Genomic DNA, 25,421 nt, shown 5'->3' with positions numbered 1-25,421 from the left:
ATGGCATGCAGGTCAGCTACTGTCTGAGGCCACCCAGCAGGAGCTACAGCAAGATCTGCAGATTTCTCCTCTTTGCTTGGGGTTTGGAAGTTTTGGAGCTGTCTGACCAGAGCTGCAGTTTGTTAGGTTAAACTGCGATAGGGCAGGCCATTCATATGCAAAAGCTGCTGCGCACAGTTTGGGTGGGTTTATAAATTGTGCGGGGCGGGGTCTCAAGGAATCACTAGGGCATGGCAAACAGTGATGGCTGCCAGTCAGCTGTCTCTGCATCTCAGCGTTTCCGCATCCCCGTGTCCCGCGCCCCAGTGCAGTAAACAATGATTCCTGAGCGCACCTCTGCGAGAAAGCCACCCTCACTTTCCAACCTGATGGCAAACAGTCCAGCTTCTCCCCGTAGGAGTCTGGGCCCCCAGAGTGTCGCTGGAAATGAGTTCAGAGCAGTCGGGAGCTTGTGTCTCCCTTTGGATTGAAAAAAACAGTGCACCCAGTCGCCAGCCGCCAGCCCAATTCGCGCGCCTCTGTACCTCTGCTTTTCTGCACTTGTGCACGTCCTACCCAGTCTCAATGCTCTTTTCTCTTTCCTTCTAGTTGTAGAACTTCTATTCAGCCAGCTTCCCCGTGGTTTTGTCATTTAGTTGTAGTTTTGGTGTGGTTGTGAGAGGCAGCATGTACAGGTGTATACCTTATGCCACCATCTTAGTTTCCTCTTTATTATTGTTGTATATTTGCATTTTAGGAGCAAGGTCAAACTATTTTTTAGTTAAAGCAGGATTTCTCAATTGGTTTTTCTTTTCTCCTTATAGGCTGCTCTGTAGGTAATATGTATATATTACAGAATAAACCAGATTTGCATTACTAGTACTATTATTTCATTTCTGTCCTATTCAAGAAAGAAATATACTATTTCAATTGTACACAGCTTTGCCTTCTTCCTCTACTTCTGCATCCCTGAGGAATGCAATGATTGGATTATAGAAGGACGAGGGAACCCTGATAAACCCTGTGCTAATCCCCAAATGCATCATTTCTGTGCTTACAGATCAATGAGTTGTAAGTCAGGAATTTTCTTTGGTTTATGACTAAGTGCTCCGAATTAATACTAAGTGAATTAATAAAACTTCATTTTCACATGTCAAAAATAGGTACTATTAAAGTTAGTTATTGAAAACTCCCTCTAATTGAATGATCTTGTAAAAATCCTAATTAATGCACCAATTTGCAATATTAGGTACAAAGCTCATATCACCCAAAAGCACCTTTAGATGGTTGGAATTCACTTTTCAAGAAAAACATTTTGTTACCAATGTATCATTAATTCAACTTATTGACAATGGATTTAACCCATGTTATTTTGGTTTTTCATTATAAATTACTACTAATTTAGCCTCATCCTTATCAGCTTGGTTTTATTATACTTATTTAAAGTGATACATGCTTATATTAATAATATTTTTGATCTATCCCTGCTGGCCTGGCTCAGTGGTTGAGCATCGATCTATGAACCAGAAGGTCACTGTTTGATTCCCAATCAGGGCACATACCCGGTTTGTGGGCTCAATCCTGAGGTGTGGGGTGTGCAGGAGGCAGCTCTTCAATGATTCTCTCATCATTGATGTTTCTCTCTCTCTCCCTTTCTCTCTGAAATCCATAAAAGTATATTTAACAAATAATAATAATAATATTTTTATCTATAATTTACTATTAACTATATTTATATCAAGCCCTGTACTTTTGCAGTTCAAAACGGAATCAATCATATTCCTATTGCAAAGAAGATATGTACATAATGTTGTCTTACCCCAAAATTTGTCTAAAGTTGCCTGTTAATTTATTCTATTTAAATAACATGTAATACAGTATCAAATAAGTATTATAGAGTAAGTGATTTACATTTTAGACCAGTGTTTCACTCTAATGTGTATAAGTGTATGCTCTAATTGTTTATGCTGCTTTTTAATTATCTGTTATCATCGTTCTTTTGTTCCATTGGAAAGTAGGAATAGGTAGCATAATAGTTTATGAGGAATTTATTCCACCTAAGTAGACAGAGGTTTAATAGGTTTAAAAACCTCAGCTTTATATAACTAAAAAAAGGTTCTCCCTCTCCTCTTAGGAAAGTGATGATGGATTGGGCTCTCCAAGGATGAGTTGGAACACAACTGAAAAGCCTTTATGTACAAAATCTGCAAATGACATCGAGACCATAAGCTTCAATAAGAAGAATCTTGAGTTAGCCCTTTCTCCCATTCAGAATAGTAGTACCATTCCTGCCAGTGGAATCTCTTGTGTAAACCTTGCTAAAAAGTGCTTCTCTGGGAAAGATTCTTGGGAAGCAAGAGAACTGGATATAAATAACACTAATATGACCACTTGCACAAGACAGTCTGGTTTTCATCAGTCAAATCAGGGGACTGTAGATTCCGCTGGTATTAATGAAGAGCACCTTGGGAAAAAAAGTGTTAAGAGACATTTTGAGTTAGTTGACTCCAGTCCTTGTCAGAAAACTATACTGAATAAAAAAAATTGTATAGAGTATAAGCATAGTAATGAAATGAGAGATTGTTACACAAATCAAAGTACAGGCTTAACAACTGAAATTCAGGACCTTAAATTGTCAGTATACAGAAGTCAGCAAAATGACTGTACTTATAAGGAGAATATGGTCGATTCTTTTATGGATAAACAACAAACACCAGAAAAAACAAATATCCCAATGATAGCAAAAAATCTTATGTGCGAACTGGATGAAGATTGTGACAAAAATAACAAGGACAACTCAAGTTCTAGTTTTCTATGTCCTGATGATGATAGAGCTTCTAAAAGTATTTGTATGGACTCTGATTCATCTTTTCCTGGAATTTCTATATTGGAAAGTCCATTAGAAAGGCAATCCTTAAATCCAAACAAAAGCATCAAAGAATCTTCTTTTGAAGAATCAAATATTGAAGACTTACTTAGTGTATCACTCAGCTGCCAAGAAAGTACCTTGCCAAAAGGTGATGAGAATCCTGTTGTCCAAGACAGTAACCAAAAAATGTTAGCTCCTTCTTCAGAGGTGTTGAAAACATTAACCGTCTCTAAAAGAAATGCTGTAGCTTTTCGAAGTTTTAACAGCCATATTAATGTATCCAATAATTCAGAACCATCCAAAATGAGCATTAATTTAGATGCAATGGATATTTCGTGTGCTTATAGTGGTTCATATCCCATGGCCATAACCCCTACTCAAAAAGAAAGATCCTACTTGCCATATCAGGTATGTATAACTTTCTAACACTTTGTTCTTTGGATGGTAGAAAAGTAAACTATGAAGGCCAAACTCTTGCCTCCCAGCTAAACTATGTGATATTAAGCATATAGTTTTGTTTTACTTGTTGTTGGAAAATTTTTTGGAAGTTTTAATGCAAAAAGGTAAAGCTAGTGGTTGTAGTGCTCTATACACTTACACATATTTACAATCATCTATATATATAAAAGCCTAAGTGACTGGCCAACCGGACAGTAGCTATGATGCGCACTGACCACCAGGGGGAAGACATTCAAAACATTATTTGCCGAGCTGTGGTCACTTGGCAGCAGCGGTTCTCAGGTGACACACCTGGAACCAGAGAGGAGGAAGTCCGATTCCGGCATGCGTCACCCGAGAACCACCCTCTCGCTATCTGGGACCCCTCAGGGGAGGTCGGAGAGCCGGTTTTGGCCCCATCCCCACCGGCCATGCCAAGGAACCCCACTGGTGCACGAATCCATGCACCAGGCCTCTTTATAACTACATATTTTCACTTGACCCCAGAAAATGTGTGAGTTATAAAATTAAAATCTACTCTGCTCTCTTCTAAAGACATATTTAGATAATCTCTTCTTTACAGAAAAAAAGTTGAAAATACATATTTTAAATCTTATTTTGTTTTTATTTTCTAACCCCTTATCTTTTATTTTCCCCTTGGAGAGACATCATAATAAAAAAAAAAAGTGGAAACTTGAATTGAGAGTTACAACTTGGGTTTTCTATTCAGAACTTACTGGGTGACTTAGAAGTCCCTTACCCTCAGAGTCTGTTTTCCTTCTGTCTGTAGAATATAATGCTCTCTATCCTGTTGATCTCAGAGTCCTTATGAGACAACAAAATATCTTAAGCACTTAAACTCCATAGCACAAGAGGTTATTTATATTTAGTTCTATCTTACATATTATCATAATATTTCAGTCATTTGTCAGCCTCAGACTCCTACAGTGGAGTTCTTTCTTGTTAACTTTTTCTTGCATATCCAGATCTTATTGAAATAGTTGGTGTTACCTAAACTATTGAGTATTGTTAGATATGAAGACTTTGTATAATTATAATTCTTTATGGGTCCTTTTTCAAAATTAAGGATATGAGTATGTCCTTTATGCCCAGCTTTTTTGTTTTGGCATTTCTGTTCACTATAAAAGGAATTTAGATATTTATTGCCTTTTAAAAATTCTTTTTAAATTAGCAGACCCCAAGTCAGGTCAAGTCAGGAACTCCGTATCGAACTCCAAAGAGTGTGAGAAGAGGGGCAGCCCCAGTGGATGATGCGCGAATCCTGGGAACCCCAGACTACCTCGCACCTGAGCTGTTATTAGGCAGGGCCCATGGTAAGGCATACATGTCCTGAGTTTTTGAAATGTTACCTATCACTACATTTTCTTTTGAGGTAAAATTGTTTTAAATTTCTTTGGTACTTGGATTACCTGAAGTAGAAGAAAATTAACTCATGCATTACTCTTTCCTCCTATATATGGCATTTGTTCCCAGAAAAGACATGCAGCCATTTGTTGTTTGCTTCTGGTATAGTCTCAGTGACCCAGAGAAGCCCCACCTTTCAGCCCTGGTTTCCTTTGCTTTAAATGTCTTCTCAAGTCTGTTGTCGTTTGGGCTCAAAAACACAAAGTTGAGCCTATACCTCTGTTCAGTCTGCAGAAGCCTGTTCCTGTTTAGGGCTTAATCTCACTTATACCCTCACCAGAGAGTCAAGCCAGAAATGAGCCAATTTTCAAATTGCAATATAGGAATAAAAGGATGACATTTTCACTTATCCTTTATTCCCTTCCTACATTCTGAAAATGAGCCGTATTTGTTTCCTAGGGTTAGTGTAACAAAGTACTATAATCTGGGTGGTTCAAAACAACAGAAATTTATGGTCTTGACAGTTCTGGAGGCTAGAAGTCTAAAATCAAAGAGTTGACAGGACCATGCTTGGCTTGTAAATGGATCTATCTTCCCTCTTCATATGTGTTCTCCTTTGTCTCTGTAGTCTCATGGCTGTGTTCTTATAAGGACCCCAGTCATATTAAATTAGGGACTCACCCTACTCCAGTGTGACTTCATCTTAACCTAACTAATTACATCTGCAAGGACCCTATTTCCAAATGTCACATTCAGGGAACCTCAGAGTTAGGACTTCAACTTATCTTTTTTCAGGAGGGCATGATTCAACCCACAACATAACCGTTTCTTCTACATCTTTATATATATTTATTTCAGAGAGAAAGGGAGAGAGAGAGAAACATCAATGATAAGAGAGAATCATTGATCGGCTGCCTCCTGCACACCCCACAATGGGAATGGAGCCTGCAGGCCGGGCATGTGCCCCTGACCGGGAATCGAACCATGACCTCCTGGTTCGTATGTCGATGCTCAACCACTGAGCCATGCCGGCTGGGCCCTTTCTTCTACATCTTGATAGATGCTTTGAACTCTTGGTGGTCATCTGTCTCATCTTCCCCACCCCACCCTCCACAATTTTTATTTCTTTGCTGGATTTTTTTCCTCAGTCTGAAAATTAGTTTCCACCCTTCCACTCAATACCCAACTTCTCAAAGGTGCCTCTTTTGCTTTGGCAATCTGATTATTACTATTTAACTGAAACTTTATTACCAGTCATCTATGATGTCATTATTTACAAATCTGCCAGCCTCTTCTCAGTCTCACTCTTCTTACCTCTATTGCTACTCCTCAGTTTTCCTTATCTCTTGTAAATATGGATGTTCTTCAAGATTCTGCCCCTTACCCTTTTTGATGCATGTGCTCCCTGTTAATCTCATCACTCCCATGACTTCGGTTGGGTCTATGTTGGTGTTTCCCAAATATTGATCTCTAATCCTAACTTTCACCAGGCAACAGACACATGCCTAGTCTCTATTTAGTATTCTACTGGTCTTTCAAATGCTGCCTGTTAAAACTGGATTTCTTATCCAGTTTTCTCTTCCTCTGTTTCCTATCTCAGTTTCACCATCTTTGTGGTGATACAGACATTGTCCCTACATTCAGACATTTAAATCAAGTTAAGTATTTCTCCTCACCTTTTCATTTTTTTAAATATATTTTATTGAGTTTTTACAGAGAGGAAGGGAGAGAGATAGAGAGTTAGAAACATCGATGAGAGAGAAACATCGATCAGCTGCCTCCTGCACACCTCTTACTGGGGATGTGCCCACAACCAAGGTACATGCCCTTGACTGGAATCGAACCTGGGACCTTTCAGTTCGCAGGCCGACGCTTTATCCACTGAGCCAAAACGGTTAGGGCCTCACCTTTTCATTTCTGCCACTATCCCGCCTCATCTTTTCCTTTTGTTCATTTAATGACTTTCTTTCTGGTCTCTTCAACTTCATTCTGTTATCTATAATCATTGCATTGCCACCAGATTTTTCCTCTTCCCCCAATATTTACTTTTTTTCTTTAAGACATTTATTTGGAAAACCATAGAAAAATGCACAGATAGCTGAGCTGTTTTATATGTTTCAGTTTAGATTTTGATTCCATTTAAATTATTCTCTTCACGTGACTCCTTGCCCAACTTTTAAAAACCTGGAGTCCGGTAGGAGAGACCACAAGCATCTTAGAGGGTCGCAGCACAAAATCCAGGTTTTCCTCTTAAAACATAACATGGTTTGTGCTACTTCCCAACTTGAAAAACTCTGGTGACCCTTTAAAAGCCAGATTAGTGATCATAGCATTTGAGGCTCCAAGCTCTAATAGTGGCCACCTCTCTCAGAGATTCTCTTAATAGGCCTTATATCCCCATTCCACTTCTAAAGCTCTTTCTTATTCATATTTGTACCCCTTATACCATCACAACTACTGTTTTCTTACCTGCAGGATTTCTGACATTTATTTTCAAATTTCCACAATTATTTTCCACAAGTAGCTTAGAAAAGCCAGTCCCCAATCATCTTCCCATCCAATTTTTTCTCATCCATGATCAGTTCAAATGTCACCTATTCCGTAAAATGTCCCTTGATCAGTTATGGAGATTTACTTATTTACTATTATATTACTTCATTAGAAACTGTTTAAAACTCATGTCATTCTACCTATGTTATAGTTAGTTATTATATTTTCTCCACTACAAAAGCTTAAGAATGTTTCCTAAGACTAGTGTCTGAAGTTTCCCTCGAGATAGCAGTCCAAGAGAATTCCTGGGCAGTACTCAGCAGCCTTGGAGAAAAATCTCTCCACTTTTGCAAGTGGACAGACACATTTACTGTTCACCTTTGTTAGCCAAAGCAACAAAGTTCCTTTGGGCACGTAACTGGTTTTGTACAGTGCCCCTTTTGCTAAGTCATGGATTTGCTAGCCCCATGGTTGGCAAACGGCGGCTCGCGAGCCACATGCGGCTCTTTGGCCCCTTGAGTGTGGCTCTTCCACAAAATACCACGGCCTGGGCGAGTCTATTTTGAAGAAGTGGCATTAGAAGAAGTTTAAGTTTAAAAAGTTTGGCTCTTAAAAGAAATTTCAATCGTTGTACTGTTGATATTTGGCTCTGTTGACTAATGAGTTTGCCCACCACTGGTCTAGCCCATTTACTATATTACAATTTGCATGTTCTCTAACTTAGGATAAAGTATGAAAGGAAGCTTCGGATGTAAAGATTTACTTTATCAGATCTTGCCACTATTTCAGTGGAGCACCTAGTTACCTCCGCTATCTAGTGACATATTTTTAAATTTTTATTTTCTATAAAAGTAATTTGATATATCGTTTTTAAAATAACAAGTAGTACAAAGCAATTTACAATTAAAAGGAGGAAAAAACAAAACAAAACAGCAGTTCCCTGTTCTCTACCTGTTCCCCCACGTCCCACATTCCAGGTCCCAGGGGCAGTCTCTGCTCCTTCCTATATGTGTACCTCTCTATTTCCCACTATCATGCTGAGGCACAGCTATGACTCCTCTGATGCCCTCCATGGTCTTCCTCTGACCATGCAGACATAGGAACTCTGGCCAGATTCTCCCATAGCTTCTTTTTTTTTCTTTTTTTTTAATTCTCACCCGAGGATATTTTTCCCAGAGGATATTATTTTCCATTGCTTTTCAGAGAGAGTGAAAGGGAGAGAGTGAGGGGCAGAGAAAGAGAAAGAGAGAGACATCGATTGGTTGCCTCCCAAACACGCCCTGACCTGGGACCCAGGTACATGCCCTTGACCAGGAATCAAACCTGAGACCCTTCAGTGCACAGGTTGGTGCTCTAACCAGTGAGCACACCGGCCAGGGCACTCCCATAGCTTCTTGTGCATATTTTTGTTTCAGCTCTCTTAACATTGTGTTGAAATTACCTGTGTTGTCTCTCCCAAAGCAGGCTGTTTTCTCCTGAAAAAAAGCTCTTTCTTATTCATATTTGTACCCCTTATACCATCACAATCTCTGTTACCTAGTTCAATGCATGATGAGAGAATGAACTCAGAATTTTAATACAATGCACCTAACTACTGTTTTCTTACCTGCAGGATTTCTGACTTCGGGTGAGTGAGCTTCTCTTTAAAGCAATATGGCAAAGCACATTAAACAGAAAAGTCAAAGTATAACTAGATCACATTGCAGAAAAAAATTATTTTTCACTTCAGCTCACTTATGAATTATAAAAATGAAGTATCTTCTGTCTTCTGAGCAGGAAGACATCAAGGTTGCTCTGCTCTGTGAAAACAAATGTAGGCATGCAGTATTTTTTATAGTTTTTAAAGGTAGCAGAGACTGAAGATACCGCTTTATTTATTTATTTATTTATTTATTACTGCAACAGAGAAAATAGGCTTGATAAAAATAATAAAATTAGCAGCTACAAAATGGCTGGAATTTTCTAAACCATTTAATTCTGTTATTATTAGAAAATAAAAAGGTATAAACAGTATCAATATACCAATTACAGAAGTGTGTTGTGAATTAGAAAGTCAGTAGTATAAAATGTTTGTTCTCTTTCTCTGGCTAATGATATAATTGCTATAATTAATCCCAATATATGATCTTATTAGACTTTGACTCACATATATGGGTATGTGTGACATATCCTTGGAGAAAGCATGTATGTTTTTGACATGAGTACATTTGGGCTGAGCTGGTCAAAGGGTCCTAATTTCTAATCTAAGTAAACTAAATAAAATGTATGTTTTTTCCTGATGTCTCCCTACTTTTCTGTTGTTTGGTTATATTCGTTATATTATCTAACCTACAGGAATACTTTCTTGGTGCTGCTTAAAAAATCTACTAACTGAGGTGGTTTGTATGTTTTTATAGTGATTACTAAAGACATAAAAGCCTATGGACTGTTTACATCCTGTGTTCTCAGGGGAAATGGGGTTATGTTGCTTGCAGGTGAAAAGGCATTCTATATGCATGTGATTATTTTTTCTAATGGCATATTCCACAATGCTTTCCTATTTGTTTTAAAAGGGTGGCGTTGTTTAACCATTGTAATGGATTTTGTGAAATTGAATTTTAAGAGTGATTTCCAGGCAAATTTAGCACTAGACTAGAATCTAAATTTATACTAAAGTTAACCATTTTTGGACTAAAGTTAACCTTTGGTTAGTAAATACCTTATTGGTAGACAGAACTAAACAAAAGCATAAACCAGATTATAAGGTCATTTTTAAAATAATCCTTTAAAACATATTTGTATATAATTGATGCTTTCAATAAAAGTACTATTTAGAAATCAGTTTTACCTACTTATTAAGACTTAACTCCTAATTACCTCAAGCTGTAGTTTAAGTGAATATTACTTGTTAAACTAATTTATCCCTCTATGAACTTAAAAGGAATAAAGCACATGAAAACACTTTGTAAGTAAGGCTTTCCATAATTACCAGTCTATCCTCCAATTAGTATAAATGTAGCTACTTCATCTCATATTTTGTGAAGTGTGTGAAACATGAAATCATCTAAATTTTGTTATTTCCCAATTTGAAATTGAGAGGTACTGTAATTATTTTAGAGAATAATCTTTAGCTTAAATGCATTCCTTGGTTGTGTTTTAGGATTTAGAACATGAAACTATCCAGAATATCAGGTTATTAATAAGTGACGAAAGAGAGCTTTAACTTTTCTTTAACTAGCTGTATTAATGGCTAATTTTAACTTCTTAGAAAATAGAGAAGGAAAGTAATTGCCATATTGCATAAATGAAGGTCATTTCACTGTTTGTACCTTATGAAGCCAGAAGAAAGCCTTAGGAAATGAATGCTTTGCTTGTGCCCAAATATCCATGTATTAATGTTTTAGTTGATCAAACATTCGTAGAAAATTCTTGCAAATTCAACTACTTCCTTTTAAATTCTAGGTCCTGCGGTAGACTGGTGGGCACTTGGAGTTTGCTTGTTTGAGTTTCTAACAGGAATTCCCCCATTCAATGATGAAACACCACAACAGGTATTCCAGAACATCCTGAAAAGAGGTGATTCTTTTTCTCCTATTAAGATAGATTCATTTATCTCTGTGTATTATATTGAGCAATGATCAATAAGCTTATTCATATTTGTAGATATCCCTTGGCCTGAAGGTGAAGAAAAGTTATCTGATGATGCTCAAAATGCAATAGAAATACTTTTAACTATTGATGATACAAAGAGAGCTGGAATGAAAGGTAAGGTAAGCTTTTGTATTAATAAACTCTTTTACCCTTGATTTGTTTCAGGGGCAGAATGTTAATAATAATATGAAGTTCACAATACTAAAGATAATTTAACTGTTAAATTTGTTTTAAAATATTTTTAGTTTATTTTTGCCCTCTAGATATCCATTGATATTTTTGTCCTTATTCTACATTAAAATTTAATGTGATCAGGTAGTGACAGTCACTCATTGAATTTTATTAATCTCAAGCATGTTCCTGAAACAGTTTTATCTTGTCAGTGTCTTAGGTTTATCAGAACCTAATAAATACAAGGAAAAAAAATACAAGAAATACTTTTTTACCAAAACTTTAATTCTATAATTTCATACTGCTTCTTTTCTGATACCATTATTGATTGACAAATGTATGAGGTACCATACTACCTCGAATAAGACTAATTGGTCCATTATGATCCATTCAGTAGTTTTTTTCCACTGCAGGGATATGTTAAACTATAGTTTTGAACTGCTAGTAAATCTCATCAGCTTCCATCAGATTCTTTTTGTAACAGGGTATATAGAGAGACAAATAAGCATTACATTTGCATTTACAGGGTATATTTAGAAAATGTAGCTTTAGTAATATGTCATTTGCATCAGCTTCTGAGTGTCCCCTCTAATAAGTTCCATCGTTTGTTTGTTTGCTTGTTTGTTGTTTAACAAATCCTATAGAGTGACTTCTAGGTGCCAGACAGTGTTGTTTTAGATGCTAGAGGTACCCATATTCTAGTGGAAAGACGAAGTAAACAAATGCAACCATGACATAATGCCATCTAGTTGTAAGATAAACTATGGAGAAAGATAAAGCAGGCCCTGGCTAATGTTGCTCAATGATTAAAGTGTTGTCTTGCCCTGACCGGTTTGGCTCAGTGGATAGAGCGTTGGCCTGCGGACTGAAAGGTCCCAAGTTCAATTCCGGTCAAGGGCATGTACCTTGGTTGTGGGCACATCTTCAGTGGGAGGTGTGCAGGAGGCAGCTGATTGGTGTTTCTCTCTCATTGTTGTTTCTAACTCTCTATTTCTCTCCCTTCCTCTCTGTAAAAAAAAAATCAATAAAATATATTTTTAAAAAATAAAAAAAATAAAGTGTTGTCTTGTGCACTGCAGGGTCATGGATTCAATTCCAGGTCAGGGCATATACCCAGATTATGGATTCAATCCCCAGACCGGGCCCATGCATGAGGCAGCCAATCGATGTTTCTCTCTCTGTCCCTCCCTCTTTCTCTCTCTCTCTAAAATCAATGAAAAGCATATCCTTGGGTGAGGATTAAAACAAAACAAAAAAAATAAAGCAGGGTGAGAGAATACAAAGTGATGGTAGGAGATATATTTTTTTATATATATTTTATTGATTTTTTACAGAGAGAGGAAGGGAGAGGGATAAAAAGTTAGAAACATCGATGAGAGAGAAACATCAATCAGCTGCCTCCTGCAAACCCCCTACAGGGGATGTGCCCGCAACCAAGGTACATGCCCTTGACCGGAATCGAACCTGGGACCCTCCAATCTGCAGGCCGACGCTGCATCCACTGAGCCAAACTAGTCAGGGCAGGAGATATTTTTTAGATGGAGTGGTCAGGAAGACCTCTGTGAAAAGTGGAATTTGAGCAAAAATCTGTATAATGTGAGAGTACAGACGTTAGTATAAACTGAGCTCTAAAACTTACTTTAGAACAAGGGCTGTCAACTGGGGTGACTTTGCTCCCAAAAGGACACTTGGCATTGTCTGGAGACATTTTTGGTTGTCACAAGTGTTTGGAGCATTGAGTAGGTAGAGGCCAGGGAGTCTGCTCACCATCCTACAATGCACAGGAGAGTCCTCACAACAAAGAAATATCTGGTCCCAAATTTCAACTGTGCTGAAGTTGAGAAACCATTGTTCAGCAAATAGCTATAACTATAATTTGCTCAAAATAAGTGGAGTCAGGAGAAAGGTAGTTTTACCAGTGACCTCAGATTTCTGCTTGTTTAATGAACATTTTAGTTGACATAGGGAAGTCAATGGTAGGAGTATTCTTCAGTTACAAAACAGTTGCTTCAACTGTTTGTTTAGTTCATCTTAATCTAGATTAGAATTCCTTTATAGATTCAGTTTGAGTGAATAGCTATGATGAGAGGATCATAAAGCGTCACATCACATTCAGATATCACAGTTTTAAGAATTACTACGGCAAGTAGCTCTAAAGTAATCCATGCTCAGATATTTATTTTGAACAATTAAAAGACAAATAAATTTTCTAAATGAAAATTGATTTTGCTATGTTGTCCCTCTTGCTACCAGTCTTTCAGTTTAGGAAAAAGGCAACATGTAGGCATATGGATTTCCCAACCCATTACCCCAAAACAGACACATAATTCTTTCCCGTCTGTGTAGTCTCCCAATATTTTCCTCAAATATGATTGCTGCTTTTTTTTAACTGTTTACTGCCTTAATGGCCACTTCATTATTTTGGCAATGCTGTTATTGTTACCTTATGAAGTGAAGGATTGAGAAGGGTGGTATGTCTAGCAACTAAATATCATAGTGTGATCAAAAGAGCACACTTTCATTTTAGTTGGTAGAAGGTAATAGGAAAGATGATCATACTGCTGCATAGTTAGTGTTTTGTGAAGGTGCAAGTCAGTGATATCAAGGAAGTCAAAGAACCCTAATAAAAATGTGTCAGAAGTGTCATCAATGTATATGTTAAAATCACCATGATAGATAAGGATGGAGCCCAGCCAAGACAGCAAGGGAGTGGAGATGAGCTTCTTGCTAAAGTTATCTAGGGCAACAGATAGTGCTAAGGATTGCAGAGCTATAAAGAGGTGGCAAAGACTTGGGATGAGAAATGGGACATTAATCATGGAAGATGAGTGGTTTGGAAGCTGTATGGGGATCAGGAAGTAGAGCATACTCGCTCTCTTCAAGTCAGGGATTTTGTGAGAAGATGCAGGCAATGAGAAAGACTTCTGTTAAGACAAATCATTCAATCACTCATTTGACAAATACAGATCAGGCACCTGTCCTATACCAAGTGATATATAAAATGACACAGTGTTTGTCATTGAGAAGAATGTGGGTAAATGGAGAGACAGACAAACAAATGCCTATGAAAGTGACATAATAAAGTATGGCAAAGTATATGTGAGAGTGTCTCTTCTTCATTCCGATAGAACAGTACTTGCTTAGGTAATGGTGTCATAATATTTCATTTTGTTTTCTATTTTCCCAAAGAGTTGAAACATCATCCTCTCTTCAGTGACATGGACTGGGAGAATCTACAGCATCAAACTATGCCTTTCATACCCCAACCAGATGGTGAAACAGATACATCATATTTTGAAGCTAGAAATAATGCTCAGCACTTGACCGTATCTGGATTTAGTCTATAGCACATAAATTTGCCCTTTAATCTAACCTTGTCTTATAGAAAGAGCTACCATAATTATATATTCCTTAATATGAGTTTTATTTAAGGGGGAAAAATCATTTTACCTGGATCAATGAGCTTTTATGTATGGTTACAGCTTCCACAGAGGTAAAAGGCTACCAAGAATATAATCAATAAGTTATCTTAATCTCAAAGCTTCTTTCATCTTATTTATTTTGTCACTGCACTTTATGAAAATTAATGCATCAATAAAACTAGAATGGCACTACCATTTTAGAGAAAGTGAGCCTTGAGCTTGATTTTCTTTCTCATCTGTTAATTTCAGTCTACCGTCAGTTCGGTATTAAAATAACAAAACACCATACAGTTTTATTTTAATGTAATTTATTTGTACATGATTGCCTGCAAAAGCTATAGTCTCAAGGGCAATCCCTTAAGGCTGCATTTGTGACTTCAATATGCAGCTGGAAAATTTCTTCACTCAGTAGTGTAGCTCCTTTTGGGAATGAGGGATAAACAAAAGGACTATGGTTTTGGCTTACTTTCCTATGAATATAGTTTTGCTACTTTGACTGTTTCTGTTGCTTTCTCTACAATGCATATCTGTTTAAAATAGTTATGGAAAGGTTAGTAGTGATATACTGTAGCAATTTTAACAGCTTGTTCAGTTTTAGTAAAAAATGTGATGGTTTACATCTTAAAATAATTTGTTTAAAATATATGCAGCATTACCAGCCTGATCCTTTATAAAAAATTTACTTTGGCTTAATAAATATAAGTGTAACATACTTCAAGTATATTATTTGTCAACATCATTCTTTTATACACACACTAAGATTCAGCTTCACAGGTCTTAAACACATTGAGGCTTTCAGAGTACTTACCATTCAAAAGAGCAGAGTTCAAATTTAAGTGTACTGTATGTAAATTTGCTGCTAATCTATTTAATACTATTGTTCCTTTTGCATTTGGCTTTATGTTTTTACTCTCCATTACCATCCCAGTAAAAGCCTTGCTAAAGTAGCTGAGAAAGATAGGACAAGTGTAAAACTTACAGTGAAAGATAGATAGTTATAAGCAGTGCTATATAATTTAATCCATGGTTTAATGTTTTTACTGAGCTTGTTTTACTAGTAGTAATGATTACTTAGATTTAACCCTCCTAATAGTCATCTCTTCTAATAAAATATTTAAAATAAGTTACTAAAACTTCATTTAATATAAATTATATCTTTCCTTAATTAGGTAAAAGAATAAGATTATTTATTATTTTTTTAATCCTCACCAAGGATTTTTTTTTTAAATAAGGCAGGAAACTCTATATTTTATTATTCATGAAAGATAGCTAAACTAAAAAAATATTGATGCTCAAAAGAGTAAGATCCAATCCTAGAGGTTTCTTTATGCTCAGCAGATGGCAATGCACTGGCATTTCACTTGCTGGACATGCCTCTGGACCAGGGATATTTTTCTATTAGGGAAATATACAGTGACCCTATTCCCAAGGCAAACAACCATGCCTTTAAGTGAAAAAGTTTGCTGTTATTGACCTAGCATGTGCTGCTATAGTCACCTAGAACTCTGCATGCTGTAGTGGTGTTTACTGGGAACAAATGATTTATTATCTAAAATTAACCAACCCTTTAAAGCATCTGTCAAGATATGGTGGGTTTAGATACTGGTTAAGGAAAAACCTGAGCTTCCGGTCAACGTGGCTGAGTAGGGAACCTCGGCACTTGCATCTTCCCACAAAACTACATCAAATCACAACTAAAACTATAAACAACCATCACTGAGAACAGCCTGAAGTCTAGCTGAACAGAAGTCCTACAACTAAGGATATACAGAAGAAACCACATCTGAGCCTGGTAGGAGAGGTGGAGATAAGGAACGGGCAGATCCCACACCCACACATACAGTTAAAAAAACAGAGATGGGCCCTAACCGGTTTTGCTCAGTGGATAGAGCGTTGGCCTGGGAACTGAAACGTCCCAGGTTTGATTCCAGTCAAGGGCATGTACCTTGGTTGCGGGCACATCCCCAGTAGGAGGTGTGCAGGAGGCAGCTGATCCGTGTTTCTCTCATTGATGTTTCTAACTCTCTACCCCTCTCCCTTACTCTCTGTAAAAAATCAATAAAATATATTTTAAAAAAAACAAAAAAACACAGAGATGGATATCTGTTGCGGAAGACCCCCTGGGAATCCAGGAGTCCCAGCTCCACACCAGGATCTCCAGCTTAGGGTTCCAGTGCTGGGAAGAGAACTTGCCATAACTTCTGGATGTGAAAACCAGTGGAGATTGTGGCTGAGTGAGACAGAAGGTGGCTGGAAACTCAGGCTTCCCTTTTAAAGGGCCAGCACACAGCCTTACTTAGATTCACTTCCTCTGAGCTCTAGTGCTGGGGCAGCAGCTTGAAAGGCATCAGGGATATAAAGGAGGAACTGAGTTGTCTGGCTTCAAGGTGAGGGTTGGAGGGACAGCTTTCTCCCAGACAGAAGTGCTGGCAGAGGCCATTGTTCCTTTGCTGAGCCCTCCCCTTCACAGATCCAGGGCCATATCTGAGTCTCCATCTTCTTGGCTAACATCATTCACCCTGCCATGGTGGTTCCCTGAGAGCCCACCCCACCCAACTTGTGGGCCCACCCAAGATGCTTCCAGTGGCATTTCAATACAAACAGCCTGTCTTGGCTAATGCATCAGACTTTCCTAAAATCTCTCAAAGGCCCACAAACCCCAAATAAGCAGTATGTGGCCTCAGCATGCCCTGTACCTCTTGTTAAGCAGGGCCAAGCCTGGGACTAGCAGCAGCTGGTCTCAGTTCACAGCTTGGCCTCGCCCAGACACCTCCAAGCCCAGCACAAGTAGCAGCCACATGCAGCTCACTTTGCAGCTCATGCCAGTTGGCCCTGGGCAGGGCACAGGCAGTGGCTGATCTTGGTCTGCACCTCCCAGTAGGCCCCTGAGCCAAGGCACCCAATAGACATCTTCAGATTACACTGGAGCTCCACCCAACCTCCTCTACCAGCAACACACTCAAGGGAAAGACTCAGCTGGCACCAGAGCCCTGCTGAAGGGAGTCCTGCTCTATGATCAAAAATAGATACAGAAACAGAAGCATCGAACAGACCGACAAACCTCAGAGAGAAGGCAGGGGGGCTGAGGGGGGGTGGGGAGAGGTAAGATGCTGGAGGTTAAGTGCAGCAGGTCATAATAAATGCAAGAAGTCTTCAAAAGGTTGAATGGGCCCTAGCTGGTTTGGCTCAATGGATAGAGCATCAGCCTGTGGACTGAGAAGTCCCGGGTTCAATTCCAGCCAAGGGCACATTCCTGGGTTGTGGACTCGATCCCCAGTAGGGGGCATTCAAGAGGCAGCCAATCAATGATTCTCTCTCATCATTGATGTTTCTCTCTCTCTCTCCCTCTCCCTCTCTAAAATCAATAAAATATATATATATATATATATATATATATATATATATATATATATATATTTTTTTTTTTTTTTAAAGGTTGAATGGACTCTTTCAGCAGGGCTGAAAATCTGCATGTTATTACCTGATGCTGGAACAGCCGAAGGCAATTTTTCCAACCTGATGGTCCTTTACTGTTTACCAAACCTTACCTTTGACACGTATATCTGCTTTGCTAGAGGGCAAAATGTGTGAATAAAAAGCCCTGGGTCCGGAGATTCAGGGAGCTGAGTCACTAGAATTAAGTTTCTGTCTGGAACCCCAAAATGCCTTCCAAATTCATATTTCTTCTCTAGTCTCTTCATTAATTTATGCACAGCCCCTTCTCCAGATTCCTAGAACCCTTGTAGATGCGGAAAAGACCCCAGCAGTAAGAGATCAACCAAAGGACTTGTATGCATGCATCCTATCTAATAAAAGAGTAATATGCAAATTAACCATCACTCCGCTACACCCACCAGCCAATCAGAAGAAAGTATGCAAATTAACCCAACCAAGATGGCTTTGGCCACAGAGAGAGCAGGAGGGAGGCTTGGGTTTCCCTGGCGATGGAGGAAGCCAAACTTTCCGCACACCCTGGCCCACCCAGGCCTGCACTCCAGGCTACAAAGTTTCAATTATAGAAGATCAATAAATCCCAACAAAAATGACAGCAGCCATGGAGCTGGAGAGAGCAGGAGGATAGGGTTGCCCCCGGTGATGGGGGAAGCCAAGGTTCTGAAGCCCTGGCCTGCCTTGGCTTCCGCTTAAGGCTACAAAGTTTCAATTATAGAAGATAAATAAATCCCAACAGAAATGGTTGCTGCCACGGAGCAAGCAGAAGGCTTGGCTCCGCTCCAGGCTACAAAGTTTCAATTGTAGGAGAAACCAAGATGGCGGCATAGGTAAGCACCTAAACTGCTGCCCCGCACAACAATTTCAAAACTACAACTAAAAGACAGAACGGACACCATCCAGAACCACAGGAAAGTTGGCTGAGTGGAAATTCTACAACTAGAAGGAAAGAGGAAAGCTCACGGAGAAGGAGCGGCAAAGAGCTGAGGTACGGAGACATGTGCGCGCAGTGAGGAAGGGCAGTGGAGTGCCTGGCTGGCTTTCTCTGGCGGGAGGGGGAAGGAAGTGCCCGACTGCACTGAACCCCAGTTCCAACTGCACTGAACCTCAGTTCCAGGTGAAACCCTGTGGACCCAGGCTCATACAGGGGGAGTTTGGACTGTCAGGTAGAGAAAAAGGCACACAGAGACTCGGAGACTCAGGGGAGCCACGGCGGCAGGGGTCTGGAAGCGCGAGTGCACACAAAGACTAACTGCGGAGGTTACCACAGGCTATCCCTAGCGGAAGGTGAGTCGGAAGCTCCTGACTGCACTGAACCCCAGTTCCGACTGCACTGAACCACAGTTCCGGGCGAGCCCCTGGGGACCCATGCTCTTGTGGGGGAAATCTGGACTGTAAGGCGGAAACTCGGGAACCATGGAAGGCAGAGGTCTGGAGACTTGTGCGCAAGGGCAGGGCTGACGGGAAGCCAAGACTGTCTGCTCCGCCCTGAGACTCCACCCCTTCCAAGCTGAGCACAGAGGCTTTTGCAATCTGGCAAGGCTAATCCTATAAGGCTGTCTCCAGCACCGAAAATCTCCCAGTGTAGACAGCTGATCCTCACAGCCAACTGGCCTACAGGTCAATTCCTCCCAGTGATACCAACAACAATCAAGACTTAACTACAACAAGGCTGTACACACAGTCCACAAAGGAGTGCAACAAGCGTGTCCACCTCAGGTTAACTGGAGAGGCCGACCCACTGGGCCATATAGGAAACCTAGCACACAAAGCTACCCTACCAACTCAGGGAAACAACAAAAATGCTAAGGCAAAGAAACAGATCACAAACGAAAGAAATGGAGATAAACAAACGACTGGATATAGAATTCAAAACCACAGTTATAAGGCTTTTCAAGAATATCCTAGAAAAGGCCGATAAATATAATGAGACCCTCGAAGATATGAAAAAGGACCAACTAGAAATTAAACATACACTGACTGAAATAAAAAATATTATACAGAGACCCAACAGCAGACTAGAGGAACGCAAGAATCAAGTCAAAGATTTGAAATACAAAGAAGCAAAAAACACTCAACCGGAAAAGCAAAAAAAAGAAAAAAGAATCCAAAAAGTTGAAGATAGTGTAAGAAGCCTCTGGGACAACTTCAAGCGTACCAACATCAGAATTATGGGGGTGCCAGAAGAAGAGAGAGAGCAAGATACTGAAAACCTATTGGAAGAAATAATGACAGAAAACTTCCCCAACCTGGTGAAAGAAATAGACTTACAAGTCCAGGAAGCACACAGAACCCCAAACAAAAGGAATCCAAAGAGCACCACACCAAGACACATCATAATGAAAATGCCAAGAGCAAAAGACAAAGAGAATATTAAAAGCAGCAAGAGAAAAACAGTTAATTACCTACAAGGGAGCACCCATACGATTGTCAGCTGATTTCTCAACAGAAACTATGCAGGCCAGACGGGAGTGGCAAGAAATATTCAAAGTGATGAATAGCAAGAACCTACAACAAGATTACTTTACCCAGCAAAGCTATCATTCAGAATTAAAGGGCAGATAAAGAGCTTCACAGATAAGAAAAAGCTAAAGGAGTTCATCACCACCAAACCAGTATTATATGAAATGCTGAAAGGTATTCTTTAAGAAGAGGAAGAAGAAAAAAGTAAAGAGAAAAATTATGAACAACAAATACATATCTATCAACAAGTGAACCTAAAAGTCAAGTGAATTAAAAATCTGAGGAACAGAATAAACTGGTGAATATAATAGAATCAGGGGCATAGAAAGGGAATGGACTGATAATTCTCAGGGGGAAAGGGGAATGGGGGGGTGCAGGAAGAGACTGGACAAAAATCGTACACCTATGGATGAGGACAGTGTGGGGGGGAGGTAAGGGCAAAGGGTGGGGTGGGAACCGGGTGGAGGGGAGCTATGGGGGGAAAAAGGAGAAACAATTGTAATAATCTGAACAATAAATGTTTATTAAATTAAAAAAAAAGTTTCAATTGTAGAAGATAAATAAATCCCAGATCCCAGGGCCTCTACTTGGGTCACCAGGGGACATGGCCGGCCTGCAAACCACCACAGTCCCCTCGCCCAAGCTGCCCCACGCCCCAAGGGAACCCCCACCCTGATCCGGGACACCCTTCAGGGCAAACCAGCTGGCCCCCACCTGTGCACCAAGCCTCTATCCTACTTAATAAAAGAGTAATATGCAGATTGACCATCACTCCAACACACAAGATGGCTGCCCCCATGTGGTCAAAGATCCTGCCCCTATGTGGACACAAGATGGCCACCACAAGATGGCCAGCAGGGGAGGGCAGTTGGGAGGGACCAGGCCTGCAAGGGAGGGAAGTTGGGGGTGATCAAGCCTGCAGGGGAGGGCAGTTAGGGGTGACCAGGCCAGCAGAGGAGGGAAGTTGGGGGCGACTGGGCCTGCAGGGAAGGGCAGTTGTGTGGGGGGGGCGACCCAGGCCTGCAAGGGAGAGCAGTTGGGGGTGACCAGGCCTGTAGGGGAGGGCAGTGAGGGGTGACCAGGCCTGAAGGAGAGGGCAGTTAGGGGCAAATAGGCTGGCAGGGGAGCAGTTAGGCATCAATCAGGCTGGCAGGGAAGTGGTTGGGGGGTGATCAGGCTGGCAGGCAGAAGCGGTTAAAGGCAATCAGGAAGGCAGGCAGGCAAGCAGTTGGGAGCCAGCAGTCCTGGATTGGAGAGGGATGTCCGACTGCCCGTTTAGGCCCGATCCTGGTGGGATCGGGCCTAAACGGGCAGTCGGACATCCCTCAATGGGTTCCAGATTGGAGAGGGTGCAGGCTGGGCTGAGGGACACCCCCCCCCCCGTGCACGAATTTCATGCACCGGGCCTCTAGTATAAGCATAACCAATGGACAGACACTAGAGGGGTGAGGGCATGTGCGGTTGGGAGCAGGTGGGGAGAGGTCAATGGGGGAAAAAGGAGACATATGTAACATGTTCAACAATAAAGAATTTTTTTTAAAAAAAGGTATAAAATATTCACAGCACAATTTCCTGAGATGTTAATAGTAAGTAGACTTGCATTTTCTCCTTTGTGGCCCGAGAGATGCTTTTTTGTCATCCTGAAAGGGTTGTCAGGTTGAGAGCTGATTTTTGTTCAAGGCAGCTGATCAATGATCCTCTCTCATTGATGTTTTTATCTCTCCCTCTCCCTTCCTCTATGAAATCAATCTATAATAATAAAAGCATAATATGCTAATTAGACCGGACATCCTTCCAGATGAACTTCTGGATGAAGCCAGAGCTGCGAGGGAAGCCCGGGTCCTGTGTGCAGGAGGGAAGCTGGTGCCAGCAGCCAGGGGAAGGAAGGCCTATTCTTGCACAAATTTTGTGCATCAGGTCTCTAATAAAAATATATTTTAAAACTCCAGTTCCAAGCTTTTGTACTTTAGTCCACACATCCTATCAGTGAACAAGCCTGAAAAATGGTAAATTCAATTGGGAAAAAAATGTTTTATTGATTTTTAGAGAGGAAGGGAGAGAGAGATAGAAACAACAACGACAGAAACATTAGTCAGCTGCCTCCTGCACAACCCCTACTGGAGATCAAGCCCACAACCCTGGCATGTGCCCTAACCAGGAATCGATCCTGCAACTTCTTGGTTCATGGGTAGACACTCAACCAGTGAGCCACACCGGCCAGGCTAGCCGGCTAATTTTTAAGTTGATAATTTTGTATGTCCCACAAGTGATGTTATAAATACCCAAATGGCCCTTGACAGAAAAAAGGTTCCCACCCCTGTCCTAAGTGTTAAAGAGCACTTCGGGCATTTTTTGTTCTAACATTTGGTCTTTGATCCCAATTACTGACAAAGGTCTCCTAGATCCCTTGGAATTTCCTGGGTGGTAGGAGTATCTTTCATTCTAATGAGGTGACTCCTGGACAGGGCTGGTGACTAGAAAGACCAAGTCATGATTAGAAGCTTGGAATTTGCAGTCCATCCCTCCATTCTCCAGAAAGGGGAAAGACTGGAAATGGAGTTTATGTTTGATCATGCCTCCATGATGAAGCCACCATAAAAATCCCACTAGTACAGGGTTCAGAGAGCTTCAAGGTTGGTGAAAACGTGGAGGTGCTGGGAGAGTCGTGCACCCAAAGAGTGTAAGGAAGCTCCATGCCCTTTACCACACACCTGACCCTACATATATCTTCCTTCTGAGTGTTCATCTGTATCCTTTACCATTTTATAGTAAACTGGAAAGCAGTAAGTTTTCCTGAGTCCTCTGAGCCACTCTAGCAAATTAATACAACCCAAGGAGGGCATTGTGGGAATCTCCATTTACAGCCACTTGGTCAAAAGCACAGGTGACAATCTGGACTTGCAATTGGCATCTGAAGTCAGGGGAGAACAATCTTGTGGGACTGAGCCCTTAACCTGGAGATCTGATGCTATCCAGGTAGATAGTGTCAGGATTGATATATATATATATATATATTTATTTATTTATTTTAGAGAGGAAGAGGGAGAGGGAGAGAGAGATAGAAACATCAATGATGAGAGAGAATCACTGATCAGCTGCCTCCTGCACACCCCACACTGGGGATGGAGCCCTCAACCCAGGCAAATGCCCTAACTGGGAATCAAACTGTGACCTCCTGGTTCATAGGTTGATGCTCAATCACTGAGCCACGCCAGCCGGACGTGTCAAAATTTATTTAAATGCTAGGACACCCAGCTGTTATCACAGAAGAGCTTATTGATGTGAGAAAAAACTGCACAGCTGGTTTCTGAAATTTGAGTAGTGTAAGAATAAAAGAAAACACAGGAGGAAGATTGAATTTTTTTCTATGCAACTGGTTTTTAGAAAGAAGCATCTGACATATTTTCAAACTTAACGTTTACAACTGCAAACAAAAAGGCAATGGAGTCTGGCTGATGTGGCTAAGTGGTTGAGCATCAACCCATGAACCAAGAGGTACCTGGTTTGATTCCCAGTTGGAGTACATGCCTGGGTTGTGAGCTCCATCCTCTGTTGGGGAGGGGGTGTGCAGGAGGCAATCAATTGATGTGTCTCTCTCATGGATATTTCTATCCCTCTCCCTCTCTCTCTAAAATTAATAAAAATAAAAAAATTTAAAAAGGCAATGGAGCAAATCTTCAAACTTCAGAAAGGAAGAAAGACATTTTTATACATGCAAAGTCCCCAAATACTTCCCTCTTGTGTGTCCTTCCTTATTTAGAAAGACACTGCAAACCAGGCTCTATCAAAATAAGAGAGTGAACCAAAAGAAGAATCCATAGAATAAGGGAAGCAGACTGTCTAATAGAGGAGTTAAAGAGAACCCCCAAGGATGATGGTCAAGTGTGAGCCTAGGATAAGAGCTGTGTGCCAGTCACAGAGGACAGCAAGTTCAAAGGAGGTCAAAAGTTTCCAGAAGACTTTGTCAGATATATGAAATTGATAGAATATCAATGAAATTGATATTCTGGTGTATCTGAATGTCTTGATAGGTTATTTAGACAACGGGGGAAGAATTAGAGATTGAATTATTGATAAGTAGAAAGGAAAGCTAGCAAATGAAAAAAGTTAACTCCAGCAACAATGAACAGCTGGGCCCTGGCTGGTATGGCTCAGTGATTGGAGCATTTGCCTGCACATCAAAGGGTCACGGGTTCGATATCTGGTCAAGGGCACGTACATGGGTTGCATTTCCACCCCCAGCCCCGGTTGGGGCACGGGCAGGAGGCAACCAATTGATGTGTCTGTCACATCGATGTTTCAGTCTCTCTCTCCATTTCTCTTCCCCTTCTTATCCCCTTCAACTCACTCTGAAAATCAATGGAAAAATATCCTCAAGTGAGGATTAAAAATAATAATTTAAAAAAGCTGTGCAGGAAAGGAAAATGATCATAGGCTAATAAATTGCTCAGCTGTGAAGAGTCTTTGCATGACCCTAACAATATGAACCCTGAGTACTGATCTAACCATAATACAAATGTGTGAGGATATAATCCTTCATGGCTCTCTTGCACTTCTGCATGTCCTGTGAGTGAGACACTTACTGCTCCTCATTCCAGACCATCTTTTCAAGGATGTTTGTACAATGAACAGCCTTGGAAAACAGAGATAATATCTCTTTTTGCATAAATGGCAGGATACTTGCTAATATAATATAGACTAGAGGCCCAGCACACAAAATCGTGCATGGGTAGGGTCCCTGGGCCTAGCCAGCAATCAGGGCCATCTTCCACCCACTTGCCAGTCCCCAGTCCAGCCCCGCTGCTGCCACCCACCCCAGTTCCTCATTTGCCATCCAGTGATCAAAAGAACAGCCCACTCTGCTGTAGGTGCCTTGTGCCATCAAAGGGCACCTGGCCCTTTGCTCCCTTTAAAGAAGTAAAATAAACACCGTCTCTCTGCTCCTGTCTCTTCTCTCCCTTCCTGAATCCTTTCACAGCCGGCATCATCAGACAAAACCCTAACAATGACGACGTGGGAAACACAGCCAAGAAGGACTATGCCTGTGGGAGGAGGTGCAGGGAACCAGGGCTGCCCCCTTGCTCCTGCCCCACCCTCCATCCCTCTGTCCCAGCACTGGCCCAGCTGCCTGGCTCGGCCCCTCC

General features: G+C 40.7%; 1 protein-coding gene across 1 annotated transcript in view; it reads left to right on the top strand.

The window, feature by feature from the left end:
• Positions 1-14,289, top strand: part of MASTL (microtubule associated serine/threonine kinase like) — a gene marked incomplete at its 3' end in the record, with an annotated part of 40,591 nt that extends 26,302 nt beyond the window's left edge. The window contains exons 8-12 of the mRNA XM_080649328.1: positions 2,114-3,256; positions 4,479-4,620; positions 10,583-10,696; positions 10,784-10,885; positions 14,132-14,289. Of these exons, the coding sequence (XP_080505454.1) occupies positions 2,114-3,256; positions 4,479-4,620; positions 10,583-10,696; positions 10,784-10,885; positions 14,132-14,289 (1,659 nt within the window). The remainder of the gene's footprint in view (positions 1-2,113; positions 3,257-4,478; positions 4,621-10,582; positions 10,697-10,783; positions 10,886-14,131) is intronic.
• Positions 14,290-25,421: the final 11,132 nt, after the last annotated feature.

This window comes from Plecotus auritus, assembly GCF_963455305.1.
Source record: "Plecotus auritus genome assembly, chromosome: 1".
Taxonomy (NCBI): domain Eukaryota; kingdom Metazoa; phylum Chordata; class Mammalia; order Chiroptera; family Vespertilionidae; genus Plecotus; species Plecotus auritus.
Note: the sequence above shows the minus strand (reverse complement) of the source record. Positions and strands in the feature narration are given on the sequence as shown.